The 17,856-nt window shown below is 34.3% G+C and overlaps 3 protein-coding genes and 1 pseudogene across 3 annotated transcripts in view; 2 read left to right on the plus strand and 2 right to left on the minus strand.

The window, feature by feature from the left end:
• The window catches only part of bmb (brambleberry), a 20,598-nt gene extending 7,942 nt beyond the window's left edge, over positions 1 to 12,656 (plus strand). The window contains exons 6-13 of the mRNA XM_016238581.1: positions 956 to 1,072; positions 4,004 to 4,183; positions 4,267 to 4,473; positions 4,579 to 4,738; positions 4,874 to 4,917; positions 6,441 to 6,565; positions 11,751 to 11,851; positions 12,225 to 12,656. Coding sequence (XP_016094067.1) covers positions 956 to 1,072; positions 4,004 to 4,183; positions 4,267 to 4,473; positions 4,579 to 4,738; positions 4,874 to 4,917; positions 6,441 to 6,565; positions 11,751 to 11,851; positions 12,225 to 12,354 — 1,064 coding nt within the window. The 3' untranslated portion in view covers positions 12,355 to 12,656. The remainder of the gene's footprint in view (positions 1 to 955; positions 1,073 to 4,003; positions 4,184 to 4,266; positions 4,474 to 4,578; positions 4,739 to 4,873; positions 4,918 to 6,440; positions 6,566 to 11,750; positions 11,852 to 12,224) is intronic.
• Positions 12,657 to 12,671: 15 nt separating this feature from the next.
• Positions 12,672 to 17,856, plus strand: part of LOC107555715 (histone H4-like) — a 21,308-nt gene continuing 16,123 nt past the window's right edge. The window contains exon 1 of the mRNA XM_016238593.1: positions 12,672 to 12,890. Coding sequence (XP_016094079.1) covers positions 12,763 to 12,890 — 128 coding nt within the window. The 5' untranslated portion in view covers positions 12,672 to 12,762. The remainder of the gene's footprint in view (positions 12,891 to 17,856) is intronic.
• Positions 13,200 to 13,632, minus strand: LOC107555716 (histone H2A-like). The gene has a single exon (XM_016238595.1). The coding sequence runs from the start codon at positions 13,615 to 13,617 to the stop codon at positions 13,231 to 13,233; it is 387 nt and encodes a 128-aa protein (XP_016094081.1). The 5' UTR covers positions 13,618 to 13,632; the 3' UTR covers positions 13,200 to 13,230.
• LOC107555718 (histone H2B-like) lies at positions 14,394 to 14,826 on the minus strand (annotated as a pseudogene).

Genomic DNA, 17,856 nt, shown 5'->3' on the forward strand with positions numbered 1-17,856 from the left:
CCCCCCCCCCCCAGTCGCAAAGAAATTACGGTTTGAGGAAAGCGTTCCAGGATTTTTCTCCAAATAATGGACTTCAATGGGGACCAACGGGTTGAAAGTCCAAAGTGCAGCTTCAAAAGGCTCGACACGATCCCAGCCAAGGAATAAGGGTCTTATCTAATGAAACAATCTGTAATTTTCTTAAAATATATACACATTTTAACCACAAATGCACATCTTGCACTAGCTCGACTTCACGCATTATGTAGTCATGTTGGAAAGGTCTCGCGTGACGATGGTGGAAGCACCGACCCAGTGTTTACGAAGGTAAAACAACGATGTCGGATGTTTTTGAAGTTGGAGGAGAAAATTAGATGGCGTTTTTCGCTCTCCCATTCCTTTTTGAACCGGAGCACACAGATGAAGAGCTAACCGCACGTGACCTTTCCAACATGATTACGTATTTGCGGACGCACATCGCGGAGCTAGTGCAAGATGTGCATTTGTGGTTAAAAAAAAAAATAACAAAGAGTGAAAAATTTAAGGGGGTCTGAATACTTTCCATACCCACTGTATATGTATGTGTGTGTGTGTGTGTATATATTTATTTATTTTTGTAAGGAAATGGCCGATGGTTTCACTAGATAAGACTCTTATTCCTCGGCTGGGATCATGTCGAGCCTTTTGAAGCTGCACTGAAACTGCACTTTGGACCTTCAACCCGTTGGTCCCCATTGAAGTCCATTATATGGAGAAAAATCCTGGAATGTTTTCCTCAAACCGTAATTTCTTTGTGACTGAAGACAGAAAGACTTGAATGACATGGGGGCGAGTAAATTATCAGGAGATATTATTCTGGAACTGAGCTAATCCTTTAATGCTATGTCACTTAACTGGTCATATCTTAGTCATATTTGACCACCAGTTGCTATAGAATGTTTTATATCTTTGTTTAATTTCCATTACACGTTTGCAGAGAATGTAAGTGGGCAGCTGAAGGATCAGAGTGCAGAAGTGCAGGAAGGACATCAGGCGATTCTTGATGACCTGGCTGTGGTCCGAGGAAGTGCTCAGGACATCTATGAAAAAATGGGTGATTACTTCTGAAATGATACATTACCGGTCAAATGCTTGGAAGAATCACAATGCTTTCTTTTTGTTTTTTTTCTTTGGTTTTTGAAAAGTCTCTTCTGCTCCCCAAGGTTGCACTTATTTAAATGTGTTTAACCTCCTGAGACCCAGCTATGGAGTTTTTGCCTCTGTAGTGGACCTTTATATTTGAGTGAATTTCTCTGAGACCTCACACGTCACAGTTTTAAGTCTGGAGTCCTGTACAGAGCACATTCAGGGCTTTCCAGAGATACCAAATGATTGGATGTTTCCCCGAGAACACTCCCTCTCCTTGGTTTTTAAAAATGGCTGACACTAATTTAGTGATAATTTACATCCTTATGGAAATATGATAATATTTTGTAATTATAATTATAATTTAAATCTGACTAATTTTCTAATTGTCTAACACCGGAAGTGTCACTTGCACTATCGAGGCAGTGTCGCATCATCACTAAAGTTTATAAATTGCATTTCATTTTAACTATTGCCGGTGTTTAATCATTCAGCGCTCGCGTGCTCTCCTGGAGACCGTGCGCTCATGCACACTTGCAGCCCACACACATAATGCCAGGTTGCAGTGTGTAGGCGGGGAGTATTTTTTTTTTCCATGCTTATGTTAACGGATTAAAGCATTCACACTGCACACGGTTGCAGTGCGTTCCAGGAGCGGTGCGTCTGTTGCCGTGCAGCGATTGTTTCTGCTGCAAGCGCTGAATTAAAGTAACAGCGCATTGTTTGCAGTAAATATGAACATGGATTGACACAAATGTAGTAATTACACCATAAATGCATATAATTAAAGTCTACTGTGTTTCATAATGAACACATAGGCTATGGCTTTTTGGCTAGGTTTAAAGGAGAAGAGCACTTTTAGATAAGGCAATAATAGATGGCATTCGTGGAGGTAGGAAAACAAAGTTATTTATAAACGCAGCATTGCTTGTAATTTTAAATGCCAAATTAAGATTTAAATGCAAAAGAAAAGGCAGTAGAGCTGACTGTTTCTGTCAATAATCACAAACATTCTAAAACTTATCAATGTAAGAAAAGTAGTTTAAATTGGTCCTATTATGCTCTTTTATGAAGTCTTGATTTTGTTTTGGGGGTATACTAGAACAGGCTCTCATACTAGGTTGATTTGAAAAACACATTTATTTTTCACATATTTTACATTATTACAACACCTCTCTCCCCAGTCTGGCATGAACGGCTCGAATAGTTCCTGTATCAAATGAAGGCCCACCTTCTGAAATATGAAATGTGCTGGGATTGGTTAGCTGGGCCAGCGTGTGCTGTGATTGGCGCCTGGTCGGGAAATGTCATACCCCTTACCATAGCCACCTGCGAGCTTCAGTGTAAATATTGCGTCAAAATCAAATCAATTTGAGCGCGATTTTAAACCTGGATGATTGTAACCACTCTAAGTTTGTCTGCCTTGGGAAAGCTAGCGTGTCTCTGACATAGTGATAATAACACTCGTTGCCTTCTCTAGTGCAGCTCAACCAGGTCTCGTCCCATTCGTTGATATTTGTGATATCACAAATCCCGGAAAATATGCGTTGTAGTCCAAAACGAGTCGTTCATTGTACTTTTTGAGAAGTGATTTTCTTCTCCTTTTGAATTGGACTTTGTAACTTTGCAGATCTTTTTTTTTTTTATGCTCAAACAGCAACATTACAGACTCACTAAAGTTGAAAAAGTGAAAGCATTATAGGACCCCTTTAAATGTTTTGCCACTTGCTTGAGCAACTTAATATGTAAATACAAAAGTAAAAAGCATTGTGTTTCTTATATTTATTGTGTTTAAACAAGTCTATGAAAGATTGTATTATACTGTATGGTGTAAAAAAAAAAAAAAATCAAAATGCTGAAAAAGCATTTTCAGTAACACAGTTTGGATTTGAAATCAAAATAATGGATAAATGTTGTGTTTGTAGTAAACCGCCACAGATCAGTTGCAGACTCTTGTGTGAAAGCACAGTCCGTGCTGCTTCTGCACTGCTCGCGTACCACACATGGACCGCATACACACTGCAAACAGAGTATGTGTGAACCTGGAGTAAAAGGCCGCCTCGCATACAGCTCACGAAATCAGGCGGTGTAAGCTATTGTGCAACAATTGCATGATTGTCAAAACAAAAATACAGTGCATGATCAAACATTTAGGTGAGATAAATATATTTTTGATATAAAGAGGGGAATTCATTTTCAAAAATGAAAATCAGACCCTAAAGAAATTTATAAAAATCTTGATTGGATCATCACTATAAATAATTCTACATGATAAAAGTATCGGTGATCGTATCGGCAGATACTGCTTTCTGTGATCGGCCTCAAAAATCCTGATCGTAGCACCCCTAATCAATAGATACATTTCTACTAATTGACAACTTTTAAAAATTCTTACCCCAAATATCTGAAACATTTGGGGGGGGTGTCAGGGTTTCAGCAAACAAATGAAGCAGCACAACTGCTTTCAACATTGATAATAATCAGAAATGTTTCTTGAGCAGCAAATCAGTATATTAGAATGATTTCTGAAGGATCATGTGACACTGAAGATCAGAGTAATGATGCTGAAAATACAGATTTGATCACAGGAATAAATTACATTTTACAGTTATTTTAAATTGTAATACTTCACAACATTACTGGTTTTACTGTATTTTTGATCCAATAAAGACGGTCTTGGTACGTGTGTATAGACTTTTTTTTTTTTAAATAAATAACTTGACTAGTTGTGTATGAAAAAAATATATATATATATGTGTATGTATGTCTCCAAACTTTTCTTTAAGAACATCCTAGTAATTCTCCAATTATCTCAATGTATTTGCAAATATCCAAGACACATTAGCACTATTAGCAACTAAACTTAAATGGTCCTGTCTGTGTTAATCCTGTGATCCAGAGCTCAATCTGAACGGCTTCCTGCAGCAGCAGAACACGACGGCTCAGTTCTACTCCGAGCTCATGAGGAAGCTGGAGCGCATGAATGGGACTCTGGGATACATGCTGCTGTATCTGGACAATATGCAGAATCGACTGGAGGACAGGCTGCAGATGATCCAAGGCTATCTTGGCTGGGCAGGTACTTGGATTGTGTGCAAATGAATAAACAAGAAGAAAAAATATTGGAATACGTTTTGGATAAATGTGTAATTCTCTTCCTAGGCTTGAGTCTGTGTGCTCTGTGGACATGTGTGATGCATGCTGGTTACTTCCTGTTGTCTGCGGTGCTGCTGTCGTTCCTGCAGTGTGCCACGTTCTCCCGCGTCTCTCTGCTCCTCGTGGTCCCAATCAATGCAATTGCAGAGATCAACCAGCAGTCTGCACTCGACTTGGTCTCGCTCACTTTGTTGTTGTTCACACTTTCGATGGGTAGTGTATCTGTACTGAGACTGTACAAACGATTCATCTCTGCACTTTTAAATGTTTTGTTCACCGTTTGTTTATGTTCTTAACATTCTTGTGTTTCTGATCCAGGTCGCTGGTTTGTCCTGCAGATACTTTGGGCGTTGTCTAAAATTAAGGGTCAGACCTGCAGTCCCGCTCCTCTCCGTATAGGCCCTCCTAAAGAGAAGACTCCAGAAAAACAGAGCCGATCATCTGAGCGCTGCCATAAGTCCTCTTCCACTCCTATCCTGTGAGTTTAAGATTGTGAAGGAGAGGGAGGAAACGAACCATTTACTAGCAACATTTCTTATGTTTTAGTGCCATTTCAGACTTAAATATGCTGTTGTATGTTTACAACTTTTGTTTTCAAATTCTCCTCTTGTAGAAATGACCCAGACTGCGATTTGGAGGTTGAGAGTTTCATGATGGGTAAATTCCTCTTGTGTCTCTTGTTCCATGTGTTCACAAAGTCACTGTCTGATGCATGCAATTAATGGTGTTTGCTTATATTTAGGGTTAGACAGGACTGCACTGTATTTATTGAACTGCTCTGAAACCGCAAACAAAAGAACACAACAGCACTACACTTAAATGTGAAGTTAACTGATCACATGAGGCAGAGTCTCAATTCCTGTTTTTCCTTTGCCTAATTTTCATTTTAAGAAGTCTTAAATTTGGGACAGTAAAACTAAATTTTAATGTACTCGCCCTCATGTTATTCCATACCTTTATGACTGACTGAGTTTTGGTTCTTTTCAACCTCCTTTGTATGAACAAAAACTTCAATGGAAGTCAATAGGAAACAAAATTCTAACATTTTAAAGGGATAGTTCACCCAAAAAGAAAAATTGTCAATAGTCACCGTATGCATGCATGCATGCATGCATGTATGTGACAGAATTTTCATTTTTGGGTGAACTATCCCTTTAAGCCATTTAAAGGCAGAGTGAGGGATTTCTGGTAGCCAATGTTTATATTTGAAATCACCAAAACAAACACGCCCCTACCCCAAAAGGGTCTTGCCCCTATTTTGATAACTCTGCCCCACACATACGTACGCAACCCAGGCAACGATTAGTTCTGTGAAACAAAGCAAAACCAATGTTACACCGTGTCTACGGACGTGAGCGGCGCAACAAATCCCCGAAAGAAAACTGCTGCCAGGTTCTATTTATGACGTGGTGACACAAATTTCAAATGGTTTTCAATGGTCATTTGATCGCGTCCAGTGTAGGCAGACTTTAGCTGTTGTAGACACTGTGTTACTCACCTATCGAGAAGAAACATACCAACCTCGGCGTCTGATCGCAGGCCTCCGCTCCTTGCGTTCTCTCCAGCGCTGGAAAGCTGATCCGATATTTACACGGGTCCTACTTCCTGCCTTATCGTTCCGCAGACGTTTTCCTCTTTTGTTTTTTATCTGCCATCTCTATCTTTCTGTCGCTGGCTCGGCTAATGTCCGTCCCATGCACTGAACGTGCTCTCCTCCACATCACGAGTAGACACGCCCCTTATTGCTGATTGGCTACAAGTTTGTTTTGCGATTCGGCCCGAATCAGTTTTTAAAGTGTTTTTGAAAAATCACTTACTCTGCCTTTAAAGTTGCAAGCACGGATGGGTTTTGAACCACAGAATGTTAGCTGAAGCTTGATGTATATCACATATTAGATTTGTTACCTCACCTCAAAAAAAATAAATCACAATCCCTGGTTATCAAAACTTTGCAGTATTTGCAAGGCCATAAAGACTTTGGGTGGGCTCTGTTGACCTAGAGTAGTGAGCAACCAACTAGAAAACTCCCCACACACAACCACTAGCATCATAGTAGTGGGTTTTCACACACACAACCATAACTGTCAAAATCTTCAGGAAATGTAAATTATCTAGATTGTGTGTATATATAATATTACATATCTCTCTCCTCCCCTTCTCCCCTCCCTTTCTTGGTGTAGGTGATCCGTACATACTGTCCATGTCCCCATCTCAGTCTCATGGTCCACCAAAGTTCAGTCATCTAATCACGGGCACACCCAACCATTCAACCCCCAGACTCAAGAATCGCCACAGCATTGGAATAGTGAGTTGTTGTTGGATTCAATTTATGCATAGATTTGATTCTCGTTTTGTTACTTTGTCTACGGTAATCAAATAGGAAATGTTATAGGCCTTGAAGAAAAAAATTTAAACCTTGAAATTTATTAATTTTTTCTTCCCGTTTTAGTCAACTGACTGCAATCATTACACACATGAGTAGCAGTCGTCTGTAATAAAGCAATGCAGCCCCGAGAAACTTAGTACATAATTAAAATACATAATACAAAAATTGGTAACCCTTCAGTTAGGGATGTAACGGTATGAAAATTTCATACCACGATTATAGTGACCAAAGTTATCACGATTATCAATATCACGGTTTTGTTCAAATTAGGGATGGAACGATTACCGGTTTCACAATAAAATGCCCTGACGGTTAGTATTATCGTTTAAAATGTAATTATCAAAACAGTGTTTGATTATCGCGATTTTAAAAACTCGTGGTAAATCCTGTCCAGCCGGCATCAGTCTGATGCAGAAGCAGCATGCAGTGTTTTGTTTTTTTTTTGTTGTTTTTTGCAAGAGACGAAATGGCGGAAGGCAGTGACAGCACTCGGGAGATTTTTCAGCCATTTTAAGTTCTTGAATGGCCCAGCCGGAGCCCTGACTTAAACCCAATTGAGCATCTCTGGAGAGACCTAAAAATGGCTGTCCACCAACGTTTACCATCCAACCTGACAGAACTGGAGAGGATCTGCAAGGAGGAATGGCAGAGGATCCCCAAATCCAGGTGTGAAAAACTTGTTGCATCTTTCCCAAAAAGACTCATGGCTGTATTAGATCAAAAGGGTGCTTCTACTAAATACTGAGCAAAGGGTCTGAATACTTAGGACCATGTGATTTTTGCAGATTTATTAAAGAAAAATTGAAATATGTCAACAATTCTGTGTTTTTTCTGTCAATATGGGGTGCTGTGTGTACATTTATGCTAAAAAAAAGTGCATATAGCTGCTAATTGTATTTGTTGTTTGTTGATTTTCAAATATAAAACTTTATTGAAATGTTTTCAGTGTGTGTATCAGTTATTTTTGAACGTTTTCATCTAATTTTAACAAAACCGTGATCATACTGATAATCGTGCTAACTTTGGTAACTATAATCGTGATATGAAATGTTCATACCGTTACATCCCTAGTTCAAATTAGATGAAAACGTTCAAAAAGAACTGAGAAATAAGTTTTATTTGAAAATCAACAAATACAATTAGCAGCTATATGCACTTTTTTTTTTTTGCATAAACATTAAATTAACATGAAGCCCTAATAATAAATCACTTGAAGATCATGTGATCTTTGGTTATGAGATCTTGTGATGCTTTTTTTTTTAAAGCAAAGTTGGGGTTGATTTTGAGTTCACATACAAACATACATTAAAATAGACAAATTTAATTAGCCTATTCTATTTAAGACAACGTATTTTTCGTCAGTGATAGAAATATGATTTAAGACGGTAGTGCAAGCAAGTTTAGTTTGAAAACGTTTAATAGTAAATAAGACCCAATTAGACTATTTGAATAAAATAATAATAATAATATTTATTTGCAACAACTGATGGAGTACTGAATGCTGCACGCACGCGCAGCGTTGTCAAGGTAACATTTGGTCAGTCATTCCCTTCGCCGAGGTAGTTTCAAACGCTTATAAGACAGTAATGCCCTGCACCCTTCAAAGAACACTTCAAGGGCTCTGCCCTTCGAAGGGAGTAGGGCATAGGGATCGCCGCATGTCTCTTGTATCACCGCAGAAGCGCTCTCTCGTTTCATTCAAATGCAGCTTACCGTCTTGCATCTCAGTTTTTGATTGTATTGAAAATGAAATCAGAGGAATTTAGTATTAATACTACTATAATTTTGCTGTAGTGATCATATTGTCCTGACGATTGTTTTGTACACTGCTCATAATGGATTTATAAACCGGTAAGATTTCAAAACATTATCTCAATTCAATATTTCATATCCCCATATTTATATATTATTATTATTATTAGTAAACAAAATAAAATCTGTGTAATAAGTTAACTATGAATATACAATACATTTGTCCCTTAAATACCAACCTTATAGTTTGAACGTTCGTTCGTCTTGGCTCAAAGCCACTTGCTGAGAACTTTTCTTCGCGGAAGCTTTGCGTTAAACAAGTGAGAAAGTATTTAATCTCCAATCAAATTTTTTTTTTTTTGTCCAATTATTTGCCCAGTTAGTTTTGGTATTGAGGTAAAAGTTACCTTGCATTCGCTATATAACAGTGGGTGGTGGTCACGAAGATGACGGCGCAAATTTGGTGCGTTTCCCCCTTTTGCAGCGACTTTCTTCTTGCAAGATTGGCAGACAGGGTGACCATCCTCGATTAAATTGCCTTCAGGACTCTTGTAAAATCCAAAATCCGACCAGACCACCGATTTGGTTCTCTTAGATGGCTGAAAAATAGGCCTCCTTGTGGCAGCCACTGCTTTAGAACTTTTTTTTTTTTTTTTTTTTTTTTTTTTTTTAAATAGAACTTTTTTTTTTTTTTTTTTTAAATAGAACTTTTTTTTTTTTTTTTTTTAAATAGAACTTTTTTTTTTTTTTTTTTTAAATAGAACTTTTTTTTTTTTTTTTTTTAAATAGAACTTTTTTTTTTTTTTTTTTTAAATAGAACTTTTTTTTTTTTTTTTTTTAAATAGAACTTTTTTTTTTTTTTTTTTTAAATAGAACTTTTTTTTTTTTTTTTTTTAAATAGAACTTTTTTTTTTTTTTTTTTTAAATAGAACTTTTTTTTTTTTTTTTTTTAAATAGAACTTTTTTTTTTTTTTTTTTTAAATAGAACTTTTTTTTTTTTTTTTTTTAAATAGAACTTTTTTTTTTTTTTTTTTTAAATAGAACTTTTTTTTTTTTTTTTTTTAAATAGAACTTTTTTTTTTTTTTTTTTTAAATAGAACTTTTTTTTTTTTTTTTTTTAAATAGAACTTTTTTTTTTTTTTTTTTTAAATAGAACTTTTTTTTTTTTTTTTTTTAAATAGAACTTTTTTTTTTTTTTTTTTTAAATAGAACTTTTTTTTTTTTTTTTTTTAAATAGAACTTTTTTTTTTTTTTTTTTTAAATAGAACTTTTTTTTTTTTTTTTTTTAAATAGAACTTTTTTTTTTTTTTTTTTTAAATAGAACTTTTTTTTTTTTTTTTTTTAAATAGAACTTTTTTTTTTTTTTTTTTTAAATAGAACTTTTTTTTTTTTTTTTTTTAAATAGAACTTTTTTTTTTTTTTTTTTTAAATAGAACTTTTTTTTTTTTTTTTTTTAAATAGAACTTTTTTTTTTTTTTTTTTTAAATAGAACTTTTTTTTTTTTTTTTTTTAAATAGAACTTTTTTTTTTTTTTTTTTTAAATAGAACTTTTTTTTTTTTTTTTTTTAAATAGAACTTTTTTTTTTTTTTTTTTTAAATAGAACTTTTTTTTTTTTTTTTTTTAAATAGAACTTTTTTTTTTTTTTTTTTTAAATAGAACTTTTTTTTTTTTTTTTTTTAAATAGAACTTTTTTTTTTTTTTTTTTTAAATAGAACTTTTTTTTTTTTTTTTTTTAAATAGAACTTTTTTTTTTTTTTTTTTTAAATAGAACTTTTTTTTTTTTTTTTTTTAAATAGAACTTTTTTTTTTTTTTTTTTTAAATAGAACTTTTTTTTTTTTTTTTTTTAAATAGAACTTTTTTTTTTTTTTTTTTTAAATAGAACTTTTTTTTTTTTTTTTTTTAAATAGAACTTTTTTTTTTTTTTTTTTTAAATAGAACTTTTTTTTTTTTTTTTTTTAAATAGAACTTTTTTTTTTTTTTTTTTTAAATAGAACTTTTTTTTTTTTTTTTTTTAAATAGAACTTTTTTTTTTTTTTTTTTTAAATAGAACTTTTTTTTTTTTTTTTTTTAAATAGAACTTTTTTTTTTTTTTTTTTTAAATAGAACTTTTTTTTTTTTTTTTTTTAAATAGAACTTTTTTTTTTTTTTTTTTTAAATAGAACTTTTTTTTTTTTTTTTTTTAAATAGAACTTTTTTTTTTTTTTTTTTTAAATAGAACTTTTTTTTTTTTTTTTTTTAAATAGAACTTTTTTTTTTTTTTTTTTTAAATAGAACTTTTTTTTTTTTTTTTTTTAAATAGAACTTTTTTTTTTTTTTTTTTTAAATAGAACTTTTTTTTTTTTTTTTTTTAAATAGAACTTTTTTTTTTTTTTTTTTTAAATAGAACTTTTTTTTTTTTTTTTTTTAAATAGAACTTTTTTTTTTTTTTTTTTTAAATAGAACTTTTTTTTTTTTTTTTTTTAAATAGAACTTTTTTTTTTTTTTTTTTTAAATAGAACTTTTTTTTTTTTTTTTTTTAAATAGAACTTTTTTTTTTTTTTTTTTTAAATAGAACTTTTTTTTTTTTTTTTTTTAAATAGAACTTTTTTTTTTTTTTTTTTTAAATAGAACTTTTTTTTTTTTTTTTTTTAAATAGAACTTTTTTTTTTTTTTTTTTTAAATAGAACTTTTTTTTTTTTTTTTTTTAAATAGAACTTTTTTTTTTTTTTTTTTTAAATAGAACTTTTTTTTTTTTTTTTTTTAAATAGAACTTTTTTTTTTTTTTTTTTTAAATAGAACTTTTTTTTTTTTTTTTTTTAAATAGAACTTTTTTTTTTTTTTTTTTTAAATAGAACTTTTTTTTTTTTTTTTTTTAAATAGAACTTTTTTTTTTTTTTTTTTTAAATAGAACTTTTTTTTTTTTTTTTTTTAAATAGAACTTTTTTTTTTTTTTTTTTTAAATAGAACTTTTTTTTTTTTTTTTTTTAAATAGAACTTTTTTTTTTTTTTTTTTTAAATAGAACTTTTTTTTTTTTTTTTTTTAAATAGAACTTTTTTTTTTTTTTTTTTTAAATAGAACTTTTTTTTTTTTTTTTTTTAAATAGAACTTTTTTTTTTTTTTTTTTTAAATAGAACTTTTTTTTTTTTTTTTTTTAAATAGAACTTTTTTTTTTTTTTTTTTTAAATAGAACTTTTTTTTTTTTTTTTTTTAAATAGAACTTTTTTTTTTTTTTTTTTTAAATAGAACTTTTTTTTTTTTTTTTTTTTTGGCATTTCGAAACAACTAACAGTAATATTATGCATTTAATTAATTAAATTGCAAACTGCACATTTCTTTGAACATGTGCTTGAAGTCATTGTCTGATTGGCAGGCATTGCTGGACAATGTTCCTCAGAAGAACCCAGGAGGTGTGCTGGAGACCATGAAGCCCTCCCGAAGCTCAAGCCCCAACCATTCACTTGCCAGCAACAGGTATCCTTTAACAAAGACCCATTAAAGTCAACATCGATTCAAAATGTACCCTTTTTGCCAGGGCTTCCCAATCCTGGTCCTGCAGGAGAACCTCCAACACTGCTCATTTTAGATGTCTCCCTAATCAAACACACCCGATTCAAGACCTCAGATGTGTGTCAGATAAGAGAGACCACAAAAAAGTGCAGTGTTGGGGGTTCTCCTGCTTTATGCAAATGAATAGAGCACAAATGTGAATGGTTTCTATGAATCCATTGTTGTGACTTTGATATTAGGTCTTGGTATGAAAAGACATGGAAAAATGCCTTGTTTTTGTTTTTTTTACTGGTCTCACTCATTTTCAAATCTCTTTTTTTTTTTTTTGTGTGTGAAGTTCTTTTTCAGGTCGCCCGCTGTGCAGCGGTATCACTCGGCTGGGTCAGCCATGCAAAAAGAGGGCTCTGGTGGGTCAGGACTACTGTAGACTACATGAGGGTGGCCACACCTCCTACAGTCGACTCTGAGATGGGTTCAGCATTTCTTGTCTTCTAATGGACTTCATTTCTGTTTCCAGAAGTGTTTGCAGAATGTACATTGAATGCTAGAGCACTTTTCTCTTAACTACTTAATCGTGGTAGTTTGTCTTTGGTCATAGTGGGTTTTATTTCATGTTTGTTGTAGTGCCACTTATAGATGTAGTCTGCATTGTTTATTATACATTATGTAAAGTAAGATTGAGATGCACGCTTTTAAATTTCAAAGTACTTACAATGCATTTGCAGACGGTATGGTGTAATTTATGTCTTACAAGCATTTATTAAAGCTTTTTTTTTTAATTTTATTTAAAACGTTCTAGTAAATGAAGTGTGTGTCTTCAAAGTGCATTCATCTATCAAGTTTTCTCATTCAAGTAGCAAAGACTCACAATATGCATGGCCTGTTACTGCCCCGTTTCCACCTGGTATCAACATGATAGAGTCCCGGTTGTTCTAAACCTCTTCCATTTAAGAATTATGGAGCCCACTATGCTCTTGGGAACCTCCAATGCAGCAGAAAGCATGTCTCTGAGTTGTCACTGAACTCGTGTGTCTAGCTCAGATAGAAGTAAAACTGAGGTTGTGGGTTTATTTCCCAGGGAAGGCATGAGATGTTAGAATGTACAGCTGCAACAAATAGATTGGGATCTGCGGGCCATTGTTTAATAGTTGTTTTGTGCTTTAACAAAACGTGGGGAAATACGTTATACAGAATTGAAAATTATGAAGTGCATTACAATAGCGCTAATACCCAAACCTTCATTGTAGGATGAGACAACGGAGCACGACACAGTGTTTAATTACAATCGCCCTTTTAAAAGAGAAATTGGGTGGCTCTGAAAAGAGCCTTTGGGGGTTTTGTGTTCACTTGGTCTTGGCGGGCTTCTCGGTCTTCTTGGGCAGCAGCACGGCCTGGATGTTGGGCAGCACGCCGCCCTGAGCGATGGTCACTCCGCCCAGGAGTTTGTTCAGCTCCTCGTCGTTGCGCACCGCCAGCTGCAGGTGACGGGGGATGATACGGCTCTTCTTGTTGTCCCGAGCGGCGTTTCCAGCCAGCTCCAGGATCTCAGCCGTCAGATACTCGAGCACAGCGGCCAGATACACCGGAGCACCGGCACCGACGCGCTCGCCGTAGTTACCTTTGCGGAGGAGCCTGTGAACACGACCGACGGGGAACTGCAGCCCTGCTCTGGAGGACCGAGTCTTAGCCTTCGCTCTGGCCTTACCGCTGGTTTTGCCTCTTCCGCTCATTGTCAGACAATAACAACCTTTACAGACACTCAACGCAGAACTGTCAGAGCTTCGGCCTGACAACCGCTTTTAAGAGACCGTGCCCGTCTTCTATTGGTCCGAGGCTGCTACAGCTGCAAACCAATCACTGCACGTCCCTCGACATTCCAAGCCCCGCCCCTCTTCTCTCTGCACGGGTCCTCACTCGGCGCCGTCGAGAGCCCAAACAAACATGTACTGAAAGACATACCTTCAGAAATTAAGTATTAACCATTCCTGTCATAACGTTTCTATCCCGCACCCAACCCTTACCGAAATCAGCATTTAAATATAATCACGTGACGGCCCATTTATAACTAGCGAGGTCAGAGTCACTGCTCTAGTTGGTGTTGCACTATATACATCTAACCATATTATCTCAGTCACAAGTCAAGTCAAAACCTGTACACACACACACATAAAGAATGCATAGCATGGGCATGTTAACACATCTAAGTGATTTTTTTTATATATATCAAAATTTGATCAAATCAAATGATTTTAACCTATTATTAATTGCTAGATCAGTTATAATAAGAGAATCAACACATTTTATGTTTGGTGATCAAAAGATCACAGAAGACAAACAAAATTACACTAAAGAAATAACACAAGCGCATCTTTTTTTATTATTAAATGGCCTTTCTCCATTGTTTAATGCCTTGTAGCGTTTCTGGTGCTTTCTTACCCAGAGGAAGGAAGGAATAGGGTTCTGGGCTTATTCACTTAACAGTTAACCCACCACAATAGGACGAAAGGCGCTTTATCAGAAAACATGGGCGGCTCTTAAAAGAGCCTCTGTGGCAGCTGAGACCTTCATAATAAGCTCTACTTGGAGCTGGTGTACTTGGTGACGGCCTTGGTGCCCTCAGACACGGCGTGTTTGGCCAGCTCTCCGGGCAGCAGCAGACGCACGGCGGTCTGATCTCTCTCGAGCTGATGGTGGAGCGCTTGTTGTAGTGAGCGAGACGAGACGACTCACCGGCGATGCGCTCGAAGATGTCGTTGACGAAAGAGTTCATGATGCCCATCGCCTTAGAAGAGATCCCAGTGTCAGGATGAACCTGCTTCAGCACTTTGTACACGTAGATAGCGTAGCTCTCCTTCCTGGACCTCCTGCGCTTCTTCCCTGCTTTACCAGCGGTCTTAGTGACGGCCTTCTTGGGAGCAGACATCGCTGGTTCAGGCATGTTAGCTCACGATCAGTGTATGGAGGACGAAACCTGCAAAAACAATAAATAAATAAATACACAAATAAATATGCAAATAAATAAATGTGTGTATAAATACACAAATCCTTGTTTAAATACATATAGAAATAATTAAACATGTAATTAAAGTAGGCAAATAAATAAAATAAATTGGTGGGCAAATGGAAAATGTTTAAGGAAATGCTAAACTCATCCTATTTATGTTCCTTTGATCACTCATTTATTTCTGAATGTAGTTCCGCATTTATTTTTCCTCTGCACAACATGCTAATGAGAGGGTGTCAACCATGGACTTGGTCGGGTCTTGTGATAACTGGGGGCGTGACTTTCCCGCTGACAGGAGATGCAGGGTGTAAATCCTAGTAAAGTCACTTTTTCCGTTCAACAGAGCAAGATACATAGAAAAAACTGAGCCGTATTGTCCGTACAGTATCTGTGACTTTACAAACAACCCAACGGAATGGCCAGAGGTGTCATTTCCCGGCATTTGATATTTGCAAATCTAGGGACCGTCTCTAAACTTACATACGACATTGGTATACACTTTTCTAACTTCAATAGCATTTGAGGAGAATTACTTACAGTAACACAACCAACTGTAACGTGTTCATGTAGGTCTCAGTTATAATGCACACCTTTTAGATTTTTAATATTTATTAAAATAAACTGTCAATTCATCTCTACACTGTAAAAAACTTCCTGTAGAAATTACAGTAACTAACTGACAACAGTTCACAGTAAAAAAAAAAAAAAAAAAGAGATGTAAATCAACTGTAGAGAACTGTAAATTAACAGTTCATTACTGACAGCAACCACAGCTGCCAGTGTTCTACTGTTATTTTCAGGACGTCATGCCAATAAAGCAATATGAATTGAACTGAGTTGAAATTAAATGAATAATTGATTACTAAGCAATTAGATCGTGACGTGATTTGCAGTCGCACTTTTCATAATGTCATAGCGTTTTATTTTTAAAATGGATCGGTTCCTTGTGCCAAGTAGGCCTGCATGCCCCCCGACTAAAGATTTCTCTAGTCAACTAGTCGCACGTTTATATTAAATTGATTAATATAATAACCTACTAAACCATCCTTTAGGCATATAGGCATGTAGCCTATATTCTGTGCTCAAGCGCGCGCGTAAAGCTTGCCACCAAGCACCGGCTAAATTAATGATTAAGAATGTGCCCGGGGAAAAGAATTTGAATTTATTTATTAATAAACTAGTGCTTTCAGTGAGTGTCTACAAAGATGAAGTTACCGAATGCCGACGCGGACTCGTCATCTTCACAGTAATGGAAATGCAAATTTTTATATGGACTACATAATTGGAATATATATGTTTGTTTGTTTGTTTGTTTGTTCAATAGTAGACATTCCAAGATTTTTTTCCATAGATTTTTTTTGTGAGGCAAGTAGGCGGTTCATTGTTGTGACGCGCTCCATTTCTATGGAGGACGAAACCTGCAAAAACAAATAAATAAATAAATACACAAATAAATAAATATGCAAATAAATGTGTGTATATATACACAAATTCTTGTTTAAATACATATAGAAATAATTTAACATGTGATTAAAGTAGGCAAATTAAATTGGTAAATTGGTGGGCAAATGGAAAATGTTTAAGGAAATGCTAAACTCATCCTATTTATGTTCCTTTGATCACTTCTGAATGTACCCGCTGACAGGAGATGCAGGGTGTAAATCCTAGTAAAGTCACTTTTTCCGTTCAACAGAGCAAGATACATAGAAAAAACTGAGCCGTATTGTCCGTACAGTATCTGTGACTTTACAAACAACCCAACGGAATGGCCAGAGGTGTCATTTCCCGGCATTTGATATTTGCAAATCTAGGGACCGTCTCTAAACTTACATACGACATTGGTATACACTTTTCTAACTTCAATAGCATTTGAGGAGAATTACTTACAGTAACACAACCAACTGTAACGTGTTCATGTACGTCTCAGTTATAATGCACACCTTTTAGATTTTTAATATTTATTAAATTAAACTGTCAATTCATCTCTACAACTGTAAATTCATATCTATACTGTAAAAAAACTTCCTGTAGAAGTTACAGTAACTAACTGACAACAGTTCACAGTAAAAAAAAAAAGAGATGTAAATCAACTGTAGAGAACTGTAAATTAACAGTTCATTACTGACAGCAACCACAGCTGCCAGTGTTCTACTGTTATTTTCAGGACGTCATGCCAATAAAGCAATATGAATTGAACTGAGTTGAAATTAAATGAATAATTGATTACTAAGCAATTAGATTAGATTATTATATTTCTTTTTTCAGAACGAATGCCATCAATGCAGGAGGTGGTTTCATGTGCCTTCCAATGACAGACAGCCAGTTCAAGAGGGCTCAAAAGGTTGACTGGAAGTGCTGCCTATGTAAATAGTTTTAAATTCTGCAAATCGTCTAATATATTACAGTTCTTTAACGTAAAGTTTCAGGTTTGGGTTGGGGGAGGGCATTGGGAAAATGAAAAATATGAAGTTACACAGTTGTCATTGTTTTTTTTCCCCATTGTTATTTAATGGAACTGCTAATTTTACAATTTGTGCATATAGTTTTACAGTAACTGAAAAGTGAAGCAAACCAATTACAGTAAACTTTACAGTATAACAGTATATTTTCTATTGTTTTAAAATGCATTACTCAAGAAAGGACCAAAAAATGAATACAATAATAAAATATTTTACAGTTAAACAATATTACACTGTAAATACATTTACAGCAAGTTAAATGACACGGTAAAATAAAATACAGTATTTTTACTACACAATAAAATTACAGTAAGTTACGAGCGAACTGCTGCCAGTTAGTTACTGTAATTTCTACAGGAAGTTTTTTTACAGGGTAGATATGAATTTACCATTTATTTTAATAAATATCAAAAATCTAAAAGGTGTGCAGTATAGTTGATACCTATATGAACACTTTGCAGTTGGTTTTATGACTGTGAGTCATTCTCCTCAAATGCTAATGAGCT

Source organism: Sinocyclocheilus grahami, unplaced genomic scaffold (assembly GCF_001515645.1).
Source record: "Sinocyclocheilus grahami isolate Dianchi unplaced genomic scaffold, SAMN03320097.WGS_v1.1 scaffold543.1, whole genome shotgun sequence".
Taxonomy (NCBI): domain Eukaryota; kingdom Metazoa; phylum Chordata; class Actinopteri; order Cypriniformes; family Cyprinidae; genus Sinocyclocheilus; species Sinocyclocheilus grahami.

Coding starts and splice junctions, on each gene's coding strand:
- LOC107555716 (XM_016238595.1), bottom strand. CDS start 13,617: ATGAGCGGAAGAGGCAAAACCAGCGGTAAGGCCAGAGCGAAGGCTAAG.